This window comes from Cygnus atratus, chromosome 19 (genome assembly GCF_013377495.2).
Source record: "Cygnus atratus isolate AKBS03 ecotype Queensland, Australia chromosome 19, CAtr_DNAZoo_HiC_assembly, whole genome shotgun sequence".
Classification (NCBI taxonomy): domain Eukaryota; kingdom Metazoa; phylum Chordata; class Aves; order Anseriformes; family Anatidae; genus Cygnus; species Cygnus atratus.
Window position 1 is genome coordinate 148098 of NC_066380.1, and position 20400 is coordinate 168497.

General features: G+C 37.1%; 1 protein-coding gene across 13 annotated transcripts in view; it reads right to left on the bottom strand.

The window, feature by feature from the left end:
• The window catches only part of RALGPS1 (Ral GEF with PH domain and SH3 binding motif 1), a 161168-nt gene that overhangs the window by 44401 nt on the left and 96367 nt on the right, over window positions 1–20400 (bottom strand). For 12 of the 13 annotated variants that reach the window (XR_007709013.1, XR_007709014.1, XR_007709017.1 and 9 more), the window contains 3 exons: window positions 18029–18166; window positions 16341–16434; window positions 9466–9533 (listed from right to left, as the gene is read on the bottom strand). Coding sequence is in view for 4 of the 13 variants with exons in the window: in XM_050714528.1 (XP_050570485.1) it covers window positions 9466–9533; window positions 16341–16434; window positions 18029–18166 (300 nt within the window). In the remaining 9 variants the exon portion in view is untranslated. Of the gene's footprint in view, window positions 1–9465; window positions 9534–11615; window positions 11727–16340; window positions 16435–18028; window positions 18167–20400 lie in introns of all 13 variants that reach the window. The other variant, XM_050714527.1, reaches the window with a different exon arrangement.

Genomic DNA, 20400 nt, shown 5'->3' on the forward strand with positions numbered 1-20400 from the left:
CACCTGCTTCTCAGACAAGAACATGGTAAGAACAGGACTCTGGCTGCACTTTTCTGCTTTCCCCCACAACAAGTCTCGCTTGAAAACAAAAAAACTAACAAACAATTTCTAATACCATGCGCTCTGGGAATACAGGGAACATAAACATTTCTGCCACATGATCCCTGTTGCTATAATTAGTGTTCTATTCTAAGGTAAAGATAAATTTACAAAAAGTAGTTTGGCAACGTTACTCTGCAGTGCATTTTTTTTTTTATCCTAAGGACAATAACTAGTATAGAATATTAGTCTGTCTACATTGACAATCAAGATTTTCTAATTCTAGAAATTTCACACAAAGAAAAACTTTAATTCACTGTTTCATTACAGACTGTGTTTTTAAACATTCACATTTATTAAAAAGGACTATTTCCTTTTTTTCTCAAAATCATTTGACTTGCTTTGGTCAACTAATGCCACCCCCAAAATTCGTAACAAACTAAATGAGATATTAAGAGAGAGGGACCTGTTGTTCTTTTGGTTCACTTCCCTTCGCTTCCAGGTTCTATTTTTTAGAACCTACTTTACATTTACAGAGCTCCAGAATACATTTATTAGGCAATTTATTAGGTGTTTCTCCATAGCCCCCTCAAATCTGTAACAAAAACAGTTCGACCAATTTTTAAAAATTTTTATTTTTCCAAATGCTACCACCTACTGTTGCCAAGAATGCTTGGAATAAATATAGCATGGCCCTCTTTTGATGTAGTCTTTGATTTATGTTCAAATTTGCATTTGAACACATCCACTAATTTAAAGGATAATTCCAAAAGCATGGCTTGCAACAAGTGAATAAACACTGACGGATGCATCAATCTTTTGTAATGTCTAAAAACAATTATAGAAAAATAGAACATTCAATGAGCAGATTAAGGTATACTTTTCCTTCCCATAAATTTAAGTGTAACAGTGAATCATGCTGGATTGATATCTCAGGATAAAGATGTCCTTTAATGGCCATGTACAGTTTAAGCAGGCGTGGCTCCATTCACCTGTCTTCATTGGTATTGGGAAAAACCTGCGTGCATGTGTGATAGTTCAGTCTTCTTGGACTATTCAATTCTGGCCTATTTTCTTTATTAAAATTGCCAAAAAAAGGAGACCAGCTGTTACAAATTAAGTGATGTGGACACTGAGGGGAGTTTGTTGATGCTAATATATGAAGTGTCAAATAAAATACAAAATGAACTGTAGAGGAGTCTGCCCAGTAATTCTCAATCCAGTATCTCCAAGAGTAGGATCATGGAAATAGGTTAATAATGGTAAAAGATGAAGTTCAGTACAGGTAAGATCACTGTTCTAGTTTAATATAGTCAGCAAACTGGACAAGCCCATCAGAAACCTAGGACACTTTTGTCTGTGCCAGTCTATTAAGACCATGTATAACTAACCATATTTCTAATGCACTTCTGACTGTACTGTTAACACGCTTGAGTGTATTTCCCTTCAGGTGCTCCCTGAATAGAGGTGACATTTTCAATTTCAGGTGTTACTTTTATAGATTCACTAATGTACAAAACCCTTACTTACACTTCAGTAAAAATGCTGAATTTCTTGCAGCTGGATCTGCAGAGTAATGTGTGAGTTTGGACAACATCTATACTGACAGTGAAGACATATCCACTATGAGAGCATAGCTGCAAGGAAACTGAAGTCTGAGCTCAAAAAGAACAACACAACATTAACCAATCCATCAACAAAAAACTCCTTGCAAAAATTATTTCAGGTGGCTGTTCTGAAGAAAGAGACACAGAGTAGATAAAAATCCCTTGTTTTCTGGCTGTTTTATGTGTTTTTAGCATTCCTAGGTAATAGCTTGGTAGTTAAAAGAAGTATAAGTTAAACTAGGATAGTAAAGAGACTCGTTTGCTAAGGAAGTCATAGAAAGTACTAGAAAGTGATTTTAAAAAGTTAAAAACTCATCATGATCGTCTTCTCTGATGATTTTTACAGAATATTCTACAATTTTTAGGAAGCTTTGGTCTATTAAGAAATATACTGAGCACACTAATTCTGGCTGGGTTTAGTGGTTGATAATAGCATGTGAATCCCACACATTTGTTTGGTATTAATTTCTTTTGAAAATACTCAAGTAAGTTTTAAAAATTTGTAGGGAAAGTATCACAAAGGAAGAGATTGGAAGTGACCATAAGTTTGAAACGAAAGAGCAATGTTTTCTGGATGGTCTGTAAACTTTTGTGAAGAAAACAAAGTTCTGCCATTTCTAGTTTAAGTACAACACAAGAAAAGCAGACACTATGCACATGAAGCAATAATCAAGCACTTGCGAGAGGATTAGACAAACCGCATTTCTACAGAAAGACTGGCTGCTAAAGCACTTAACACAAACTATTTATTAGTTGCCAAAGCAACCAGTAAAACAAATGGCAAAATTAAATGTCAGACTTGGTGTTTACATGGAAATTTTTTTTAAAAATTCTAAAACTCTGAGAGTATTTTAGAGATGTCACTAGTGTAGTCTACCTACTTCCAGAGAGTTACAAATGTGCTAACATTCCACTATCTCTTCCTTCTTCTTTGTACATTTTAAACTCCTGCATATCACATAGTTTACATCTGATGAATCTATCGCTTCTATTAATTAAAATACATATTAAAAGCTCTTCGGCAGCTCTCAAAGCTGAATGGATTCAACACAATGGGCTGAAATCTATCCCAGTAACAAAAAGGAAAATACACCGGTTTCAGATTAATTGCTCCATATTCCTTCTAGGGCAGTAAGGTAAACCTCTGGTCTGCCCATTGTCCTGTTAAGAATTATACTGAGGCCCACTTAGAAGAAACAGAACAAAACAAAACGTAGAAAACAAAACAAAATGAAACTAAACTAAACTAAAATAAAGGAAGGTTGAGGAACTGTCCCTGAGTACTGCATAACAAAAATCCCAAAATAAAGGACCCATTGCTGAGGCCTAGGTGTTGCTAGAAAGGCTTTCTAAATGCTAGAAACCCCTCCTAATTTAATGAAAGGGTTAGTTAAAGCAAACAAAAACTTGAAGGCTAGTCATTGAGTCACTCACTTAGTATTAGAGAGATGATTTCCTGGGCATCATTATTATTTTAATATTATTTTATCTTTTTATATTAGTTTTCCAGGACAGGATAGACATGTTTCAGGCAGCAAGTAACCATTTTCTACATTCTGATTAGTACATGAGCCCTGAACTTTTCAGCATTAAGATGACAAAGAACATGCATAAAGTTTTCTATACTGAGCTACACTCAGTGTGCAAATTCTAAGAAACTTAAGTTGCTTAGAAAGCTAACTTATTTGCTATATATTACATTAGATCTTTTCTTTTGTTCTGGAAAAATACATTAAGTTATACCTTCCAAAATAATCTGTTTAATAGCTGTACCATAAATGCTTGGCACCTCCTAGCCAACACTGCAGGAACACAGATGTCTTTTACAGCTAATTCAACTGGAAACTGTGAACAGTTAGCATACTATAAGCTCTCCAGTTACATATTCTCCCCAGCCCCCCTCCCTCTCTCCCTTCCTCCCTCCTTCTCCCTCTCACCATAGCAAGGCAGAACGAACTGACTTAAGTTGCTGCCAAGAAGTTGTGTGAATGACACAGTTCCTCAAACACATACAATTAAACTGTTTAAAGCTCCTTTTTAAATGCTACTTGCAAGCAACAAGAATCTCTGCAGTGTTTTGGAAAGCATGAAAACTTTCTGTGAAAGCACTATTCACAGTTATATATGAATTTGGTAATTAAATGAGACCATCATAGCCACTAATAATATACAAAACACAGCCTGTTGTAAGACATTCACTTTAATCAGATGTCTGCCTCCTGTTCAAAATTTACTGAAAAACCAGTTGGCAACCACAGTGGAAAATGGACACATGGTTTTCTCCAGTACTTTGCAAACAGTACTATTGGAGGATATAGCTGTTTTTATTGAGCTTCACACTCCTAAAGATACTTCAAGGGGGAAAAAAAAAACCACAATGTCCCTGGCTAGCGTAAACTGTTAATCTTCTTTTGAAAGAGAGAATGCTGAAGTGGGGTAGAATATGAAGTCACGATGCTGAGGAGGAAAATCAGTTTCTATCATCAACACAAGTATATATACTTTAGGACATGAAGAAGATACCATTTCCTGCACTTATGTCCACCATAAATTTTGGAATCATTACCACCATATTGAACGTTTCTTCATACTTGGAAACATATGGCAGCCTATAAGAAGCAAATATGTCACATGCAGAACTTAACCACAGAATCAACCAGAATTAGAGCTATTAATAACATTTTAACTTTCTGACTACCAGGAGAACTGAACTGATGACTGCCTTTTGGGGACAAGAGCCTTTATTTATAGTCCATTGAAATGGACTATATTCAGACTTCTACGCTTTTGACTGGAACACTGAACTACTGCCTAAACTATTTTCAGATCATCTCTTATGATCATAGCTTGCTGACTACAAAGGGTTTACTCCTGATGCACAAAGGTTGAAGTGGAAATAATCTCAAAATATGATTTGAATGAATTTTCAATCAAAATAATGTTCATTTGAATACCTTAGAATGTGCTATTTTTAATTCTGCATGGTCAAATAACTCATTACTAGTACTTGCATATCTTACATTGGAATTATTCAAGACTAATGTGGATGACTACATTTATTAATGTTGTGAAATAAATAATAAATTACTGCCTTCATGCTTAATTAAATTTTGATGTGAATTCATAATAACTTACTTAACTAACCTTCCTCAGGAATTAATTTGTTTTTTTTTTCAATAAAGTACATTGAAGCCTAAGTAGCCATTGAAGCCTAATAAATGCCTTTAGTAGCATTTTTGCAGTCACATGGGCGAAAAAATCCAACTGGATTTTACAAAATGCTGGTGGCATTCATTGTCTAACTGGCAGTAAATGAGAAATCTCCAGCTGAGCAAGAAACAGCAGTCTACAAGCACGTCAATCTGTTGAAGGAAATACTAACAGAAAAACTAAGCAACAGAAATGACTCAAGACTTGGTTTCTATTCACCATTCTGAATAAAGCAACCTTACAGAGCATGTAGGGACACTGCAGATTCAGAGGTGAAAATTCATTCTCTCCTAATACTGCTGGATAACCTGCTGAATTTCCTATTCACCTCAGCATTGACCCAGTCAGTATTTGTGGACTCCAGCTACGCTCACTGCAGTATAAAGCCACATTACTTGCCTGGCTCAGGACAGTTCAAAGCTCTTGTTTCTGGCTTTAGAACTGTATTTTTATTTGCCTTCCATTACAGCTCTAATGAAGTCTAAGCCCTCAATTAACAGTTATACAGTATTGGTGATGATATTGTGCTGCTATGACTGAAGTTTGAACTTCCAAAATCATCCTAATGAAATGTTAACTTCATAACCCTGGTATACAGCATTTAAAAGTGAGCAATACAAAGTAAAAGCCAACAAAACCAAAATCCCACTTGTATGTCTGCCTTTAATGCATTAAATACAATGAAGAGAACCAATTACTTAAAGTTTCAAGTATGAAAAAAATTATCTTCACAAAAACAATATCAAGCTTGACATGTCTGTACAAAGTGTTAACCAAGAACACCTTATGAACTTAACAGAGTTACGAAAAATTCCTCATATGAACTAACTTCCTTATATTTTACCCAGCAACTAATAGAACTGAGCATTGAAGAGGAATGGAGAGAGCACCTTCCTGCAGAAATGTTTTCTTCCAAGTTATTATTTCTGCAGATTGTATTTGTTTTTCCTTTAAACAGTATAGATTGAAGATCAGATTAAACTTATCTGACTCCAGGAATGGAATTCACAACCTGAGACAAGCCATACTTTTCCTATACTGCCCACTGGACACTTAGGAAGGGACGAAGGGGCTCACAGCAGCCAATATAGACAGTCAGGAGGTGGAGGAAGAACACCCATATTTATTTTTCTTCTTTCATTATGAACATCTTCCTTTTTTTTTTCTTTTTTTTTTTCTTTTTTTTTTTTCCCTCCTTTCTCATTTAAACTGTCTCTCTCATTTGGTATGAAAAAAAGACATTTTGAATGCAAAATTAAATGGCTTGTCAGATGAGAAATGTACTCTTTTGTTTTTAAAAACTTTTTTTTTAACATATGATTTAGCATGGTGAGACAGAAAACAGGCCGTTCAGCTTAACAGATTAAAATAGAAGAGATTTTGTGATAGACACAGACACAGATTTCTAGGTTGGAAGAGACCTCAAGATCATCGAGTCCAACCTCCGACCTAACACTAAGTACTCCACTAAACCATATCACTAAGCTGTACATCTAAACGTCTTTTAAAGACCTCCAGGGATGGCGACTCCACCACCTCCCTGGGCAGCCCGTTCCAATGCTTAATAACCCTTTCGGTAAAGAAGTACTTCCTAACATCCAACCTAAAACTCCCCTGTCGCAACTTTCGCCCATTCCCCCTCGTCCTGTCACCAGGCACGTGGGAGAACAGACCAACCCCCACCTCACTACAGCTTCCTTTAAGGTAACTGTAGAGAGCGATAAGGTCGCCCCTGAGCCTCCTTTTTTCCAGGCTGAACAAGCCCAGCTCCCTCAGCCGCTCCTCGTAAGACTTGTTCTCCAGACCCCTCACCAGCTTGGTCGCCCTTCTCTGGACTCGCTCGAGCACGTCCATGTCCTTCCTGTAGCGAGGGGCCCAAAACTGAACACAGTACTCGAGGTGCGGCCTCACCAGAGCCGAGTACAGGGGGACAATCACCTCCCTAGACCTGCTGGCCACACTGCTTCTTATACAGGCCAGGATGCTGTTGGCCTTCTTGGCCACCTGAGCACACTGCTGGCTCATATTCAGCCGACTATCAACCAATACTCCCAGGTCCTTCTCGGCCAGGCAGCTTTCCAGCCACTCATCTCCCAGCCTGTAGTTCTGCTTGGGGTTGTTGCGCCCCAGGTGCAGGACCCGGCACTTGGCCTTGTTGAACTTCATACAGTTGACCTCAGCCCATCGCTCCAGCCTATCCAGATCCTCCTGCAGAGCCTTCCTGCCCTCGAGCAGATCGACACACGCACTTAGCTTGGTGTCATCTGCAAACTTACTGAGGGTGCACTGGACGCCCTCATCCAGATCATCGATAAAGATATTAAAGAGGACCGGCCCCAGTACCGAGCCCTGGGGGACACCACTTGTGACCAGCCTCCAACCAGATTTGACTCCATTCACCACAACTCTCTGGGCCCGGCTATCCAGCCAGTTTCTAACCCAGCGAAGCGTACGCCAGTCCAAGCCCCGAGCAGCCAGTTTCTTGAGGAGAATGTTGTGGGGAACGGTGTCAAAAGCCTTACTGAGGTCAAGGTAAACCACATCCACAGCCCTTCCCTCATCCACCAAGCGCGTCACTTTGTCATAGAAGGAGATCAGGTTCGTCAAGCAGGACCTGCCTTTCATAAACCCATGCTGACTGGGCCTGATCGCCTGCTCGCCCTGCAAGTGCCGCGTGATGACCCTCAAGATAATCTGCTCCATGAGCTTTCCTGGCACTGAGGTCAAACTGACAGGCCTATAGTTCCCCGGGTCTGCCCTCCGGCCCTTCTTATAGATGGGCGTCACATTGGCTAGCCGCCAGTCAACTGGGACCTCCCCCGATAGCCAGGACTGCCGATAAATGATGGAAAGCGGCTCGGCCAGCTCCTCCGCCAGTTCTTTCAGTACCCTAATGGCTCCTAAGTACATTTTATATATTCTGATGTTTGTTTAGTCTGTTCATAGAAATATTTACATTTCTCTTCATCTGTAAATTAAATAATTTAATTAAAAATGTTACACATGCTTAGTTCCTTTTCTCAGATGGTTTTTAGAAAACCAGTGCCAATATAACACTTTCAATGTTCAGTCCAATTGGAAATTCTAAGAAGCACTGCTCATTGATGCATGTTCATAGCAGTAATCAGTATGAAGAGTAGTCTTTGTGTAAGTGTTTAGGTGGAAGAAGAGTGAGATTATGAAGAATTTAATTTTATACCTCTACTTCAATATATTCTGATGACAGAGGATGTCCAAGGTCAAAACATTATCAACTACTATCTAGAAGATTTTTAAAAGACACAAGAGTTGTACATGCATACCCTACAAGTGATCCTTGTAGGCATTTCTTAAAAAAAATATTTCTCATCATGATCTATTTTCACAGTTAAGAGATAAAGTAACCTATTCAATGGATCAGATCATTCACATGAATCTTTCTGTTGTGTGTCCTCCCCCTTTACACAATGAAATTGTCTCAAATTTGTGCCTCGGTTTACACAGAAACCTGAAAAGAGAATTTCCTGTATTACTCACTGCATTGATTTGTTTATACTGAAAGAATTCTTCCTGCCTCACTTATTAAATGCTATTGAAAATGCAAACATTTGTAAAAATAAAACAAAACAAAATGAAAAACCCCCACAACCATACAACGAATCTATTTTCTGTTCCAATGCTAACAAACATTCTGAGTTCTCCTCAAACCCCAGTTGTTTATACACAGATCAGGAATATCCTATTGATGACTCATGTTACTGAAATACATCTGAACTGCTGGTGGACTTAGAAGTTCATAGCAATACTACTGGGAATGATGGTCCTGCAGTAGACTCTTATACAATAATAAGGTTAGTGGGAAATCTATGGGGGAATCTATTTGTGCCAATTGGCGATTTGCACTGGTCAGTTCCAGGGATTAATTCTAGATGCACTGTGCTGTAACTGGGCTTTTATCAAAGCAGAAAAAAATCCAACAGGTTTTCCGCTTTTTATTGAAGATACAATACTTACTAATAAATCATATCAAAAATGCTGCTTCTTTGCCACCCAGAAAGGCAAATTACTCAGTATACCCCTGATCTGCAATCTCCACAAATTTAAGTCTTACTTCTGAAATCAAATTTATTTTTATTTATTCTTAAGAAAAAAAGAAAGAGCTATGACTATGGACTAAACCATAATAAGCTGAGGTGGTAGTGTCTGATCAGAATGAAAATAAAAGAATTGCTTTCATTCATTCAAGATCAACAGATTTGTTTTGCCTAGCCAAATGAATGCTGATATGTGCAAAATCAGTCCTGTCATGTGGGATATAATTTGTCACTGTAAGGCAATTATATAAGACAAAGGAAAATGCTAACCCAAGTACAAGTGGGCCCTGTAAAAATTTGTAGTAAAAATCAGATTTTTAACAAGTATCAGAAGAGTGGTGTTTTTGACCAATGTGTTCTGAAACTGGCCATATGCAAAGAAAGGGAACAATTTTCTAACAGTCTTTAAAAGATGATTTTGTAATTGCAACAAAAGCCCATATTTGAAACCGATTAATGGGCTCTCCTGTACACTTCAGTAGATTTCTGTAATTAACATTATTTTCTTACTCAAACTTTCAAATAAACTTTTATACCTGCAAGATCTTCTTTAGAGGAAACCAGTCGAGGGGAGCTGTTACCTGGCTCAATTCTTAATGATAATCTGGAAAAAAACAAATGTTTAGACAAATTAACAGTACAATTTCTCAATAAAAGTTGAAAGAATCTGATTAAAGTAATTATTTTGGCAGTGGTAAGCAGCAATTTTACTTTGCTGGAAATGTCATTTATTTCATTATGTAACAAAGCAATACATTTTAAAAGTAAATCACTACCTGTTAGATCCAAGAAAGAAACTGTGAGGAAAGCCTATGAAAGCAGAAATGGAAATTGATATTGTATACTCCCCATTAACGTAAAAATATAATTTCCTAGACTTTCACTTCAAAAAAAAAAGAAAAACCCTTACAAAAGTCAGTAAATGTAGAGAAACCTAATCGCAAACATTTTATTCCCTGTGCATGAAAAGGGAATCTATTCTGTTATCTTGTGAAAATGTGGAATCAGGAAAAGCGATTTAAAAATATTAGTTACTATAACCTATAGAAAAGAAGCATAAGAGGGGAGAGACAACCAAAGCTTAATAGCAAGCGCTTAATACTCAAAAAGATTATTAGAACGGAATTATAATGCTATACATCCCTCCTCATGTCTTGATCTTCTAGTGCATAAGACTTCTGCCACCTCTAAAGTTAATGCACTCTTAACTTGACAGTTCTCTCTCTGTTCTGTACCAGTTTGACAGCAGAAGTACAGAAGACGACACTGTTAAGTAAAGTTTAATGGAATAGGGAGAGAACCAAAGGAAATAACTGATGTCACTGCACAGCATTAAACACCCACTTAACACGCTTAACTTTAAATAAAACCATAAAAAGGGGGTGAGGGAAGGACCCTATGACAGCATTTCAAAATATCATGTAGGGCCTAACTACCTTTTTCCTTCCTACCTTGTCCTTCATGTATACAGATTTTTATTGGAAATACCTCCCAGTTCATTTTTCACAGTGTTCAAATATCATCAACTATGTTTTACTGTGAAGTTATTTAAACAAACCCACAGTCCTTTTTCACATTTTAGAATTTATATTCTTCTGATATTGCTAGATTCTTTTAACTGTTCAAAGTTATGCACTTCAAGTAGGTAACGAATTATTCTTCCCCAGACTCTCCTCTCGTCTCCTCTCCTCTCCCTTAACATGATTTCAGTGACTAAGTGGCAACATGCCTCTCCAGGAAGCCAGTAATGAGGAAGTTATAAAATTCAGAACATGATAAAGATGTTAATCACATGGGAATTCACTTCATTATGGAAAAATAGAAAAAGAAGCCACTGAGGTCTCTTCTTGTAAGTAGGGTCCTATCATGTGATTTTTATTTTTTTTTTAGGGTCCTATCGTGAATTTTGTGTTGTTAAGTACAAGTTAAGGAAAAGACTTATGCAGAAGGTCTTCATCTTAACTGGTAGGAAAAAACTGTCTAAAAAAACTTATTAACATGATTTTTGGCAGCAATTTCTGATAGCTAATATGTTTACAAGTTGTTCTGAGAAATTATTTTACAAAGCAAACAAACCCAGTTTCAAAGCAGCTGTTGGAGGCATTTTGTTGTCAAATGATTGAATACAAGCATTGTTACACTGATAAAAAATCAAAGGAGAATTAATTGGTTCCTTACTTCTCCGACTAATTTTATTTAAATAGAATTTTAAGACATTTAGGCAAACTGGTGTCAACTTTTTTAAAGAAAACCTCAGAAATATCTTGTCTTGGGTTTGCTGTACTCTGATGTTGCCTATTTTACAGAATTGCTTCTTTAAGCTTACAGGTTTAAAAACACCCCTTAAAACTTCTTAATTTGGATTCTCAGCCAAGACTTCTCTATGGCTGTCAGTAAGGCACAGCCTCCTTTCCCCAGACTGTCTTTCTTGATTACAGTAAAGTAACTCTGAAGGAAAGACAGAGGTGAAGGACTGAGTAAGAAGGTGAATGGAGAAAACATGCCTATTTATCCTAACAAGGACCAAGAATAAGGTGTGGAGAATACCGGGTCTGACCTAATCATTCTGAGTTCAGCAAAAAGAATTGTTTTGGAACCACTGCAAGGCATGGCAGGTTACAAAATGACGTGGCATAATGCCACAGTGTATGGATACTGTTGTCTAGCTCAGGGAAAAACTGCATACCTGGGGACAAGCACTCTCCTCAGATCACTTCTTACACTCCTGGGGGAGGAAGAAGATTCTGCAGTAGTTGCATCATGGTATCTCTGAAACCTGTTGGTTGTTGGTGATTCCCTGAGAAAATGATTAGCAATATATTTTGAATATAATTGGAAGGAATCCTGATGTTTTGGTTCCTATTTTTCCCCTTCAGTCTTGTAACCAGCATATTTAATTTCTCATCTTCTGCCGAGAACAGTATATGGGCTGAGCAAGAAAAATCTATTATTTATAGGAAATGACATCATTGTCAGGGGTTTTCTGGAGTATTCCTACTTGCTGACAAGCACAAACCAAAAGCAAGCAATTAGACTGGCACAAAAAATTGAAGAGAAAAGCTTTGTTTATACGAAGTGGCTGCCAAATTTTCCTTTTCAGTGTAACTGAAGTTCTCATTTGGTGAAACGTGCGTTGGGATCCTGCCAATATATTGTAGGGCAACTATCTAAGCTTCTCTCCGACATCCTGGTACTGAGATAGTTCTGTTCTTCCTCCCAGAAATCAAGCAGCCTCTTCAGAGTATACTAATACTGTCCCTGGCTCAAAAAGAGCAGTCACTGAAAAGAGAAAGAGGTAGAAGATTCCCTCCCACTATAAAATCTTACCACTCTTAGCTTTTTTAAAGCTTAAAGTTTCTTTTGGCAGGGGACCAGAAAATGCTGTGAAGGCAAAAATGCTATTAGGGACAACTGAGAGGAAAATGTGAAATCAAATACTCAAAACAAAATACACAAGCAGAAAAGGAATAGATTTCTTTAAGGGCAGATGTGTTAAGTTTTGACAAATACAGGCTTGTACTTAAAGCTTTATTCTGATGAAACAAACTTGGTAGAATAAAGTCAAGATTCTCCAAAAAAGACCAATGTATACAAACTGCAGTAACATCTCTTATGCTAAGAACCAAATCTTTCCCTCCTTTTAATGCCTCTTGTGAATTCAGTCCAGTTTTTCCCAGCCATAGTGAAGCCTAGAAAAAAAAACTGTGAAATTTGACTGAGATATTCTTTCTCACAAACAACTGTACTTAAAAATGTACAAATAAAAGTACATAATGATCTGTAAGATACATCAAATACCTTACAGCATTATCAGCAAGGTCGCTGCTAAGGTTAAAATGATTTTCAAATTTAAACTGGAGTTACTCATGACTTGCAGTTTCTCCAAATATTATGTCATGGTGTGATAAACTTATAGAAACCACTTGTTTAATCTATTTTTACTAAGATATTAGAGTTAATGAAAGCCATGAGGCAAATCTCTCTAAAAATCAAATAAAGCAACATAACACTTTTTTGCATCAGGCCCAGGAGCTGTAAAGCCTATAGAAACTAGAATTCTTCACTTTTATAAATTGTTACTCAGTTTAATTTTGCTCTGTATGTGACTTTAATGACAGTTGTCAGAAATTAGTAAATAATGGCCACTTATTAAATTTTAACATTGAGATTTAAATCACAGACAAAAATCTTAACACAAATCTTAGATCACCTGACCTTTTCACAAGGCTGTGCACAATGCAAATGTTCAATGTGCCTCTGTTGCACAATGCATCTTTATTCGTGAAAAACATACAATATCACAAGACTAAAAAAAAAGGTGGACATACACATTCTATCATCAGTACTCTGGTAGGAATTCTAATTCCACAAAGCAAGTATAATTGGCAATGAAAACGTCACACAGATAAATTATTTTGTTCCAAGTCATTTTCCTGCAGAAACATCACTATTCTTAGTATCTGTGATCAGCTGGACACAAAAGCACAAACCTGCCAAAACCACAGCCAAGTATATTTTGAAGTGATCTACCCAGTGCTAGTTCAGATTCTTTTGCTGAACTTCTGCTGGAGTTTACCCCAAACAAGGGGTCAAGTTTTGGAAGACTTTCTCTCTATTTGATATATGTCCTGATAATATTCAAAGCAGTTCTTGTACCGATTCAAAAAGAATGCTTTGTCTGTGTTATTTCACTTTTAGAATCATTCTCTCAGGAAAAGCGAAGTTCCACAAACACTTATCCCAAGAATTTACATCAACAGAATTGGCTGAGGAATAGCTCTATATGTGCAATGGTTTGAAACAGAGTTAAGTAGAAGAATCTGGGGTTCTCTGAGGGACAGCATGTGATGATTAACAGGTCATTTAGTTTCTCATTTTCCCAGTCAAAATCTGTGAACACTACCATTTTCCTGCCTTGTAGAATATCTACATTAATATGCACTGGGGAAGGGGGCGGGGGGGGGCATTGAAGAACAGAAGGCTCTGGGGAGACCTCATTGTGGCCTTCCAGTACTTGAAGGGAGGGTATAACAGGAGGGGGAACGCCTGTTTATGTGTGTTGGTAGCGATAGGACAAGGGGGAATGGTTTTAAACGAAGACGGGAGATTTAGGTTAGAAATTAGGAGGAAGTTTTTCACTCAGTGTGGTGAGGCACTGGAACAGGTTGCCCAGAGAGGTTGTGGATGCCCCATCCCTGGAGGCATTCAAGGCCAGGCTGGATGCGGCTCTGGGCAGCCTGCTCTAGTGGCTGGCAACCCTGCCCAGAGCAGGGGGGTTGAAACTAAATGATCTTTAAGGTCCTTTTCAACCCAGGCCATTCTATGAACTTCGGCAACTGGAGTTAACAACTACAATTATGTGCAAAAACAAAGAAAAAACACTTGTCTCAACATATGCTCAATAGCGTTTTTGTTTGTTTGTTTGTTTGTTTAAGGGGGGGCGGTGGGGGTGTCTCTTATGGCAATCGCATTTTATTTCCTTGAACAATCTAAGTATGATTTTGCATTTGTATGACAGCAATGTCAGCTATAATTGCAGAGAAATACAGAATGGTTAGAGTAGGTCATTCTTTATGCTGGTATGTGCATGACACTGAGAACCATATAAACTAAGCAGGTATTCCCACGTTGGGAATATACAATCTTGTGACTCACTGGAACTGTTCTTCTGCTTTCACCAATACCAGCCAACAGTCTTCATTTCATTAACTGATCACATTTCAACCCAAACTTATCTAATTATTTGTGTCTCTACTCTGATTAAGAAACTATTCCAGAATTCCATTACTGATAGTTAAAAACCATATTTCAATGCTGAGCTCATAATTTTTTGTATTCATTTATTCTTGTGCTACCATTACAAAGCAGTTTAAATTGCTCTTTACCCTTCCTACTTTTACCCAGTTGTATTTACATATAGCGATTCTGTTACCTCCACTTTTGCTTTCCCAGGCTTTCCTTAAATCTGGTGTTACAAGACAGACTTTATTCTCAACACACCATCTTTTTTTTTTTTTCAAATCCATTCTAAGCACGGATGACCAGAACTGCATAGAGCACTCCATTCAAGGTCTCACCAGCTTCTTGTGAAGCAGTATTAACAATTTAATTTTTCCTAGAAATATTATATTTGATAGAGAGTATGCATGAATTTGTCTTTTCATGGCTGTATCTCACTTCTGAGGGACATCTACAGATCAACACCATAAATACTTGTTAGAATAAATATTTAATATTTTGATTTTTTATGTCACTGTTAATTCAGATGGACTCTGACTCTTCTGTGATATCCCAATCACCTTTTACTTTGATGAACCCTTCCAACACTTTTATTAGCATATGGTCTAGATACACATAACTTTTGAGACAAGGCACTAACTGAAGTATTTACTAAAACTGGTAACAAGACTGGTTTTAAAGAACTCAACATTTTTCTCCAAAACATATTCTAAAATCTTTCATGTCATCCTCCTATTACTGAACATCTGGTTGCCTTGAACACTTTTAATTCTGCTCATCTAAATAGATGTACTGTATTTGTCAATAGCTAATTAGATAGCATTGCATCTATCTTGGTTGAGTTACATAAAACTTCAGCTGCAAGATTTAAAATCAATGTGCTCTATGGTGTCTACTTCACACCATTGTGAGGGCTGGCTCTTTCTCAACTGCCCCAAATTGTCAGATTTATAACTGAAGTACCAGCTTAATAGTAATTCAAATAGTAATTTGAATTCAAATAGTAATTTTAATTTGGAAGATAGAAACACAGAATCATTTAGGTTGGAAAAGACCTCTAAGATCATGAAGTCGAACTGTTATCATAGCACTGCCAAATCTACCACTAAACCACGTCCCCAAGCACTGCATCTACATGTCTCTTGAATACCTCTGGGGATGGTACTCAGCTACTTCCCTGGGCAGCCTGTTCCAATGCTTCACAACCCTTTCAGTGAAGAAATTTTTCCAAATATTCAACCTAAACCTCCCCTGGTGCAACTTGAGGCCATTTCCTCTTGTCCTATGGCTTGTTGCTTGGGAGATGTCTTTTATGTACAGTTTACAATAGCACAGAGTCAATTCTGGACATCCTAGATTTGGCTCTAGTGTTTCTGAACAAAATTTCCAGAATACAAACATTGTATAATAAAGTGAAGATTAGATTTTCATCTGCTTTTAACTTATACAAAGGTATTTTGGAAATCTGGTTAGAGTCATAAAGGACAACAGTCATTCTGGATTTTATTCAGCCATCTTGGTATTACCAACTCTGTTAATAAAATATGAAGAACTCCAGACAAACCCCACAGCATCTTCTGTCAACAGCTTTTTGTTCAACTATGAATCAAACTAACATCCATGTGATCTTTCCTTTAAATTCCCCAAACCTGAAGGAAAGAATAGTACTTACTTATAATTGTCATCTTCTACAAATTTCTGAAGTTCTTCTATGTAACGGACAGACTTCAAATACTTTTGCACATGGGGCAGTATTGTGAGATGATCTGTAGTGTTAAAACAAAACAAGATGAATATTCCCATCATCTAAAATAATTTTTTTTTTCCTGGTTCTCATGGTTATCTCAATGTACACATAGAATGTGATATTTCCTAAAGAATAAATCAGGCAGAACTATTGCTTGGACTCTAAAAGGATGTTAAATATTTGATTAAGCAAAAGTGATGCTCAGTTGTTAAAGAAAACACAGATGCATTTCATCATCAGGAAGATTACAGGATGATATCATATGCTGCGTCAAAAGCAGAAAAGAGTTACTTTGATGCAAGCACTGCCTGGAGCTTGTACTAACTTTTGTGGGGGAAATTAAAGCCTGCAACAATGGCTGTTACTGATTCTCATACGCACAAGGTGAGTAGACTTCAAAAATTACAACGCTTAAGATACAATGATACTAAATTCAGAAAGAAAAATCTTTTGAGGGTATGGTGTATGGACAGCAACACACGGGTCTTGTACTATGTGATTTTTATGCTTTCATAAAAACAAATGTTTTAAAGGCACACGTTATTACAGAAGATTGCTTCTCCAAGGACACATTTTAATTTTCATTCTGATTTTAACAAAAGCATTCAAAATTAATAAACAGCAATGAAGGAAACTGTAACAACTGCCAAAAGATAGGGTCAGTGAAGCGAGGAGGTTTCTTTGTCGAAGTATTCAGACAAAATTAAAGTCACAATAAGAACATGACAGCTGAACAATCTAGCTCTTCAGACTCATACATTATTATGCCTAATTCCTAGCTTTAAATAATTTATAATATCAAAATCTACAACAAAGGACAAGGGATACTTAAGCATACGTGAGTAATATCTCATTCTTTCATGATCTAAGATTTAATTTTTTTGATTCAAAACGCTCCAAAAATGTACCATTTAAATGTTCTGAATTTATTCAATTAAATTGTACAGCTGCTGTCAAGGTTTTCCAGATAGTTCCATGTTCAAGCAATGGAAATGGAAATTCATGGTAAGTCATCAACAGTATGCTCTGTATTCATCAAGACCCTGAAAAAAGCACATTTCTTGACATACGGCTTCACATAACAGGCTAAAATTGCAGAAATCAATCTTAGAGCAAAATCTTTTTAACAAACAGAAGCAGCCCTCATCTTCCTCACCAAGTGAGATATGTGAAAAATTTAACACAGAATTTAACAACTGTTATATAGATTAGAATATCTGTATTTCATTTTGTAAACGTCAGGATACTAACATTGTGAATGAAATTAACATATTGTACACTCCAAAAACATCCTATCTACTGCAAATAAAAGGAAAGATATTGAGATAATTCTGTCTGTACTTTCAGCTGTGTTTGAAAATATGCCACTTCCAGTCCATACACATACCAGTATACTCTGCACAACTTCTGTCACAGCTCTCAAAATTTAGAATACATGCTCATTTGCCTGATTTACCAGTAACTATACAGAAAGGGAAGCTATAGCAGTTATTGTCCTACTCCACTAATGTTAGCATCCTGTGTTGCCTTTACACAGGGCAGAAACCTGTTATCACATTTTTGTATTATAAAAATTTTAGTTAAGACTACTAGGTGTAAAAAAAGTTACCAACCATAGTTACAGGAGACTTGTAGATCAGCTATTATTCGGAGAATATTGTTCATTTGATTGGACCTTTGTTCATTCTCCATAATGCTGCCTGAAGCAGGATATGCAGAATCAATGTAGATTAAGTCCAAGAGATAAATTCCTGAAACAAACAAATCATTTGATCAATTGATCTAGTGTTTCATACAGAAATAGTTGCATAATTATTAATGAACAGAACAGCCAGCAACTCTTGACCACTATTATATTCTGGGCCCATTAAATAAAAGAGAGCTTGAAATTAACATGTTCAAAAATGTCATTAGTGTTTTAATTCTGTATCTTTTAAAAAAACGGACAGAAAAGGTTTTGCTCATGTGGACTTATACATAACCTGATGTCTACTATGAGCAATTTGCAGAACCATAACAATGACACTAAAAAAACAGACAGTCATCTGCTACGAACTACTGATGAGAGTGAAGGGAGTCTGGGTGTAACTAACAGCAAGTACAACAGCCTCTGGCCACAATGAACAGTTTAGCACTGTACTGTACTGCCTTCTAGGTCTGCCACTATTTACTACATTAAGACATTATTACATGTATTTGCTGAGGCTTCAAGCTGTATTTGGTAAAACATGAAGGGAAATTATGTTTTGGCTTTGATTATGAGATAATTTAAAAAGGTGTAAGGAAAAGGGTTTGATTTATTAATTTCTTTGTTGAAAAAAAAATGGCATGGTTACTTGCCAAGGCCTTGGATCTCTCAGCAAATACAGGAAGATGGTGATTATTGTAGTTGCTAAAAATCCTGATTATTCTTCTCCAAAGCACTGGCTAACTAGACAAAATGTTGTTCTTGGTTGATAAAGAAGCATGTTATATACAGGAGTCAAGTGTGGCAAGATGTCAACTATCTTCACCATCAGAAATATACCTCTCACTAAATATTTTGTAGGCAAGTATTTTGCAGAGTTGGTCTTGGCTGTACAGTACTTTCACCTTTATCAAGTAGGCAAGGAAAAAAAAAAGGGCAGGAATAAGGCCAAAATGAATTCATAACATTTCTTGCATGGTACCCAACTGCACTTTATCAACACACGCCTTTCAGTTTCACTCATATCACTATGGTTTATAAACTTTGTTTACAGCTGTAGACAGTTAGAAAGTCATTGCAAACAAAGGACAAACACCAATTGGGAAGTATATTCAACATAAAATCATCAAGTTTGAGAAAACTGAAAAATCACCGAGCATGGAAAGTTTTAGTTTTGAACTCTGGATAATTGAATGATAATTCTGTAAGAAAACTCACAAAAGGTACTATGAAAGCACAATGCAAGGCTTATCTGTTTACTTCAGTAACTTTCTGAATGCACTTAAATGAAGAGGTGGAGGAACACTTGCCTTTTCTGAGGATACTTTAATCTAATTTGTTTTAGTACTTCAACTGAGTGAATGCTGGGAAGGAGTAGAGAAACTCTGTGGTGTGTGTAAAATTAATTCGAGTACTTCTAGCTATGCTTTTTGTTGATCAGGTCTCTGATGCAGACCATAGTGCCCATAGTGGTACACAGATTAAGGAAATGAAATCTGTATATTAACCAAAGGGTGGTGATTAATGAGGATGTATTGGAAAGTGTGGGACCTGAGCATGACGTAAATGGTATGGCGTAAGGCATGGACATTGTCATGACTTCGGCTGGGATAGAGTTAATTTTCTTTGTAGAGGCTGTTTTGGATTTTTGAGGAAAATAGTGGCACACCAATGTTTGTTATTGCTGCAGAGCAGTGCTTACCCTGAGTCAAGGACTTTTCAGCTTGTCATACTGCTCTGCCAGTGAGGAGTTTGGGGTGTCCCCAGCTGGCCAAAGGGATATTCCATACCATATAGTGTCATACTCAGCAATAAAAGCTGGGTTATAGGAGGAAGGGGAGGCACTTGGAGTGATGGCATTTGTCTTCCCAAGAAACCTTTACGTGTGATGAGCCCTGCTTTCCTGGAAGTGGCTGAGTGTCTGCCTGCTGATTGGAAGTACTGAGTGAATTCCTTGCTTTGCCTGAACACGTAGCTTTTGCTTTACCTGATAAACTGTCTTTCTCTCAACCCATGAGTTCTTGCACTTTTACCTCTCTGATTCTCTCCCCCATCCCACCTGGGGAGAATGAGTGAGTGGGTGTGAGGTACTTAGCTGCCTACTGGGGTTAAACCACAACTCATAGGAAGGAACAAAATCCTAATGCACAGTACTTCACCTTTTAGGGAAGCAAAATATGTAGTCTGCTAAGCCAGAGTTATAACAACACACTGTCATCTTTGACATGTCCTTGGTTAAAACAGCTCTCTGAGACTAAGATCTGAGATTAGTGAGAGCAATCGCTGTATACATAAAGG